This window comes from Carlito syrichta, unplaced genomic scaffold, assembly GCF_000164805.1.
Source record: "Carlito syrichta isolate Samal-C Ts95f unplaced genomic scaffold, Tarsius_syrichta-2.0.1 Scaffold91638, whole genome shotgun sequence".
Taxonomy (NCBI): domain Eukaryota; kingdom Metazoa; phylum Chordata; class Mammalia; order Primates; family Tarsiidae; genus Carlito; species Carlito syrichta.
Window position 1 is genome coordinate 181,721 of NW_007035734.1, and position 6,825 is coordinate 188,545.

Here is a 6,825-nt window from a genome sequence, read left to right on the forward strand (position 1 = left end):
GCCCAGGCGGGTCTCGAACCCGCGAACTCAGGCAATTCACTCACCTCAGCCTCCCAAAGGCGCGGGATTACAGGCTGAGCCACCGAGCCCGGCCAAAAAATTTTTTTAAAGTGACACTTAGTAACAATAGTGAGCATCCATTAAATATTTACATTAAGCATTTCTGCATGCATAATCTCATTTAATCCTTACAACAACCCTGAGATAATTATCATCTTACAGTTAAAGAAACTCAGCACTCAGTTAATAAGTGGTATATACTTGTGTGCTTAACAACTATCTATACTCCCTCTCTTTGCTGTTTTTTTAGAAGGCAGGATTTAAGTCGGGCTCGGTGGATCAGCCTGTAATACCAGCACTTTGGGAGGCTGAGGTGAGAGGACTGCCTGAGCCCGCGGGTTCGAGACCCGCCTGGGCAACTTGGCAAGACCTCATCTCTACAATAAATCAAAAAATTAGCTGGGCATGGCAGCGCGCGCCTGTAATTCCAGCTACTTGGAAGCCTGAAGCGGAAGGATCGCCGGAGCCCAGCAGGTCGAGGCTGCGGTAGCCGGGAGCGGCCACTGCACTCCAGTCTGGGTGACAGAGTGAGACTCCAACCCAAAAAAAAAGAAAGCAGGATTTATTGAGAGGACAGAAAACTCCCACAGTGGGAGGGAACCCAAGGGGGTTGCCCTATATTGCCTCTCTTTGAAAGTAGAATTATAATTTAAGCTAGGTGCAGTGGCTCACGCCTGTAATCCCAGTACTTTGGGAGGCTGAGGTGAGAGGACTGCCTGAGTCCAAGAGTTCGAGACCAGCCTGGGCAACTTGGTGAGAACTCATCTCTACAATAAATCAAAAGATAAGCCAGGCATGGTAGTGCGTGCCTATAGTTCCAACTACTTGGATGGATCGCGTGAGCCCAGCAGGTAGAGACTGTGGCAGCAGTGAGTGTGCTACTGCACTCCAGCCTGGGCAACAGAGTGAAACTCCAACTGAAAAAAAAAGAATTAAATAAATAAATAAATTAGCCAGGCATGGTGGCGCATGTCTGTAGTTCCAGCTACTTGGAAGGCTGAGGTAGAAAGATTACCTGAGCCCAACAGGTCGAGGCTGTGGTAGCCATTAGCATGTCACTGCACTCCAGCCTGGGTGACAGAGTGAGACTCTGAATTTAAAAAATGTTTTAAAAAGTAGAATTTAGTGTTTATTTGCAAAGGCATGTTTTAACAGCAATTTCAAAGGTTCTTTGATTTCAAGAATACAAATACTCAGATATGAACTAATGTTAACAGTTGTGAAACTCTGGACTTCTTCAAGGTTGTTTCCTTATTCATAAAACTGGGATGATCTTATCTCACAGGATTATTGTGAGGAATAATTGGATAATAAATATAAACTACTTAGCACAAGGACTGGCAGGGCACACAATAAATGTTATATACTATTTTTATTATTCTACAGTGGGTGTTTGGTCACAGAATTATTTTCTATTGTAGACTGACCAAATTCATTCTCTGAATTTTCAAAGCCTGGAAAAAAAAGCAATAACAACAAAAATACTATGTATCATTTGTTGAGTCTCAAAGAGCATATACCTTCCTTTCTTTTTCATTATTATACAGAAAACAGGAGCCTAATATTACCCCTGACAATTGCCTTTCACCTTTTTTTGTTGTTGCTGGGGTCTCACTCTGTTGCTCAGGCTACATTGCAGTGGCCTGACCATGGCTCACCGCTGCCTTGACCTCCTGGGCTCAGGTGATCCTCCTGCCTCAGTTTCTTGCACAGCTGGGACTACAGGAACACACCACCACACCCAGTTAATTTTTTTTTATTTTTTGTAGATATGAGGTCTTGCTGTGTTCTTCAAGCTAGTCCTGAATTTCTGGGCTCAAGCAATTCTACTGCCTCGGCCTTCCAAAGTGCTGGGATTATAGACAAGAGCCACCACACCCAGCCTGCCTTTCTCCTTAAAGCACAATATGCAAGCAAACATCCACGGACTGTGGCCAGTGTCAAAAATAGAAGTCTGTCCTGGGCAGCCCTAAAACAACACATCAGCAAAATTCACAAAAAGTCAGAGGTTGGTGAGAAGCCAAAAGAATTGACCTGAATAACTTTGGAAAGCAGTGTCTCAACTGGAAAGTGTAAGACTAAAGACAAAAGAAACTATACATGAACACTCTAGTTGATACATTGTTTCTCACAGAGTTACAGGTTAAAAATTCAGAACTGGCCAGGTGCAGTGTCTCATGCCTACCATTCCAGTACTTTGGGAGACCAAGGTGAGAGAACTGCTTGAGTCCAGGCGTTCAAGACCAGCCCAAACAACATAGCAAGACCTTGTTTCTATTAAAAAAAAAAAAAAAGCCAGGAATGGTGGCACATGTCTGTAGTCCCAGTTACTCAGGAAGCTGAGGCAGGAGGATTGCCTCAGCCCAGGAGGTTGAGACTGCTGTGAGCCATGATCATACCACTGCACTCCAACATGAGTAACAGAGTGAAGCCCTGACTCAAACAAACAAAAAATGCTTTACATATATACTGTGATTGGATTTAGTAAGTAAATGAATAGTGGACATGAGTTTCTCAATGTTAGAAAGGGTAGTTACAGATAAGCAAGAGGAGAAAGGCTGGAATAAACCACATGGATTAAAGTCAGAGACGATGGTATGAACTCACATTTAGCATAATGTTGTTATAGATGGATACAGAAATAATTATAGACATATATATGTATATGGGTTAGCATACATGTATGTATTTCTTAGCTGTGTCCACTGATCCACAGAGAGGGCTTAGAAGTAATGACAACCCAGTAGCAACAAGCATATCTAGCACCCAGACCTTGGTGTCTAATAGCATTCTCAAAACAAAATAAAAAACAAACCAGAATCAGTGCTCCTTTAAGAAATGTGCCCCGGGCTCGGTGGCTCAGCCTGTAATCCCGCGCTTTGGGAGGCTGAGGTGAGTGAATTGCCTGAGCCCGCAGGTTCGAGACCTGCCCAGGCAACTTGGTGAGACCTCATCACCACAATAAATCAAAAAATTAGCCAGGCGTGGTAGCGCGCGCCTATAGTTCCAGCTACTTGGAAGGCTGAGGCGGAAGGATCGCCGGAGCCCAGCAGGTCGAGGCTGCAGTAGTCAGGAGCGGCCACTGCACTCCAGTCTGGGTGACAGAGTGAGACTCCAACTCAAAAAAAAAAAAGAATAAGAAACGGCCAATTCTAGGGCTGGGACAGGAAAAATATAAGATAAGCTTGGAGCATCTTGCAGTTCCAAAAATACTAAAAAATAAAAGAACAGGACTGGGCACAATGGTTCATGCCTGTGAACCTAGCATTTTGGGAGACGGAGGTGAGAGGCTTGCCTGAGCCCATGAGTTTGAGACCAGCCTAGGTGACATGGCAAGACCTTGCCTCTACAATAAATCAAAAAATTAGCTGAGTGTGGTGGTCCTTGCCTGTGGTTCCAGCTACTTGGAAGACTAAGGAGGAAGGATTGCCTGAGTACAGCAGGTCAAGGCTGTAGTGGCCATGAGCATGCCACTGCACTCCAGCCCAGGCTACAGAGTGTGACTGGAACTCAAAACACAAAATAAAATAAAAAAGTAAAAGCACAGAGGGATGTCACAGGGGCAGGAACCAAACTGAAAGAGTTCTCAAAGGCCAAAGCTGGACAATTTGAGGAACAAAATAGTAACAGAGTACCACATTATAACCCAAAGTAATAGAGCATACTAAATGACTGAATACATAAAGTGGGAGACGAAACAAATCTTTCTTACTGAAGGATTCCAAATAATTCATGTAGATACTACCCCTTCAGGTGATAAAGCTTAATCCCTCCCCAACACCACCATGAATGTGAGCTGCACTTAATGACTTGTGGGGGAAAAAAACCCTGGCAAATGCTACCTTGACCAGATGATCAAGGTTAACATTATTAGTGATGCAGTGATAGCTTGTACCCCTAAATATGTGATGAGAAGAGTACTTCAACTTTGATATTCTTCCTAAAAACACAGAATCCCAGTCTAACAAGGAGAACAAACATCAGAAAATCCCAAATTGAAGGCCATTCTACAAAATACCTGACCAGTATCTCTTAAATCCTCATGAAAAATAAGGAAAGAAGGAGAAACTATCACAGACCAGAGGAAACATGACAACTACATGTAATGCAGTATTATGGATGAGATATTGGAAGAGAAAAAGGGTATTAGTGGAAAAACTAATTAAATCCAAATAAAGTCTGGAATTTAGTTAATAGTGATAAATCAATGTTAGTATCTTAGTCATGACAAATATAATATAATAATATAAGACATTAACAATAGGAGAAGCTGGGCAAGGGGTGTATGGGAACTTTCTGTACTATCTTTGCAATTTTTCTGTAAATTTACAATTATTCCAAAGTAAAAGTTTACACACACACCAAAAAGTGGCTGGGCTTGGTGGTTCAGCCTATAATCCCAGCATCTTGGGAGGCTGAGGCAAGTGGATTGCCTGCACTGGCGGGTTTGAGACCAGTCCGAATAACTTGGCGAGACCTCATCTCTACAATAAATCAAAAACTAGCCGGGCGTGGTAGCGCGCACCTGCTACTTGGATGGCTGAGGCGGAAGGATCGCCAGAGCCCAGCAGGTTGACACTGGGGTGGCTGTGAGTATACCACTGCACTCCAGCCTGGGAGACAGGGTGGGACTCCAACTCAAAAAAAAAAAGTCACAGGCTGAGCCTACACCCACGCTAAGGAACCCCTGGTCATTACAGAGATTGTGATCTAAGTGAGAGGAGATACAAATCTCCCTGGGTATTTTTCAAATGCCTAAACTCTCAGGATTCCTCAGACATAACAATGCTCCTCTCTGGCCAAAGCAATGCCCAGAAACAAATTAACTCCTCCTTAGGAGCCACTTCCCCTTTGTGCTTCCACTTTACACTTGTGCCCAGTAGGATGCATCTCCACGCACAAATGAGATGCCCATGTATAACATATCCGGCGTTTTCATTTTCAGAACCAAAGCTGTCTGCTACAGTTAATTCTACCATGACATTTACCCCACTTCACTAGAAGCTATGGCTCCCAGACCTTACCTACCCTGGGAATCCTGGATATCATCGCACAGTACCCACTTTGGCTGCTTTCCCCATCCTGAGGTGCCTCAGAGCTCAGAGTTCCATACAGCAGTGCACTTTGGTTATTCTTGCCCATTTTCAAGAATACTTCACTTCTGCCTCCAATTGTCTTATCAGAAGTCACTATCCACTTATCCAAATCTTCTTTCCCACGGAACTGCCAGACAACTTTGGCTTGTTCCAGCAAGACCTCATGCAGAGGGCGGCCTTCCGGCCCTATCCAATGATTCACAATCTCATCCTTCAAACGCCTAAAATGGTCCTTTATTTCTTCTCTTATTGCTTTATCAAAACTAACTTCTGGCTGATCTGCAGAAGAAGTTATATCCAAAGCAACGTCCTTCTGGTGATGTCCTTGCAAACCCCCTTCATTCTTCTTTTGTGAGGAGGCTTTGCCAGGAGAAGCCACTGGTTTCTGAAGACTACTGGAGCAATAGTCAGCAAAGCGAAAACCCAAAAATGGATGCAAGGCAGCACTTGACTTCGAGCATCTTCTAAGAATATAAGTGCCATTTAGCAATTTATGAACCAAAGCCATGGTAAGAAAAAGTCAAATGTAAATTTCTCCCTGGCTGCCACAAGAAGATGCTTCAGCAAACAGCCCAATTCCACCTATAACAGAAAAGTTGTTGAAGAGTTACCAGTACAGCAATGTAAGAGTCACAATTTCAAATTCAACAGAAATCAGGTATTGTGAAAACCGTTAACTTATTTTCTAATTCCTTTTTTTTTTTTTTTTTTTTGAGTTGGAGTCTCACTCTTGTTGCCCAGGCTGGAGTGCAGTGGCATTCTCACGGTCACTGCAGCCTCAAACTGCTGGGTTTAGGCAATTCTTCCGTCTCAGCCTTCCAAGTAGCCGGAACTTCAGACACACGCCACCACACCTGCTATCTTTTTTTGTGATTTATTGTAGAGATGAGGTCTCACCAAGTTGCCCAGGCTGGACTAAAACCCCCGGGCTCAGGGAATCCTCTCGCTTCAGCTTCCCAAAGTGCTGGGATTACAGGCTGAGCCACCGCGCCTGGTCACTGCTTTTCTAATTCTATACACATTTAACCTACTGTCTACTATGAGCAGAGCACTATATTATGCATTGCAAAAAAATACTAAAATGGGCTGGGCGCAGTGGATCAAGCCTATAATCCTAGCACTTTGGGAGGCTGAAGTGAGAGAATTGTCTAAACTCAGGGGTTTGAGACCAGCCTGGGCAACTTGGGTGAGACCTTGTCTCTACAATAAATCAAAATATAAGCCGGGCATGGTAGCATGTGACTGCAGTTCCAGCTACTTGGAAGGCTGAGGGGAGGGATCACCTGAAGCCAGCGAGTCAAAGCTGTTGTAGCTGTAAGTGTGCCACTGCACTCCACCCTAGGTGACAGAGTGACAGACTCCAACTCAAAAAATAAAAAAGATCAGGCGCAGTGGCTCAAACCTGTAATCCCAATACTTTGAGAAACCGAGATGAGAGGATTGCCTGAGCCCACGGGTTCAAGACCAGCCTGGGCAACTTGGTGAGACGTCATCTCTACAATAAAAAAATAAATAGCTGGGCTTGGTGGCTCAGCCTGTAATCCCGCGCCTTTGGGAGGCTGAGGTGAGTAGATTGCCTGAGCCCGCGGGTTCGAGACCCGCCTGGGCAGCAAGACCTCATCTCTACAATAAATCAAAAAATCAGCCAGGCGTGGTAGCGCATGCCTGT

General features: G+C 44.3%; 1 protein-coding gene across 1 annotated transcript in view; it reads right to left on the reverse strand.

Moving 5' to 3' along the window:
* The window catches only part of NDUFAF1 (NADH:ubiquinone oxidoreductase complex assembly factor 1), a 21,604-nt gene that overhangs the window by 10,758 nt on the left and 4,021 nt on the right, over positions 1–6,825 (reverse strand). Inside the window, exon 2 of the mRNA XM_008059806.2 lies at positions 5,089–5,738. Coding sequence (XP_008057997.1) covers positions 5,089–5,664 — 576 coding nt within the window. The 5' untranslated portion in view covers positions 5,665–5,738. The remainder of the gene's footprint in view (positions 1–5,088; positions 5,739–6,825) is intronic.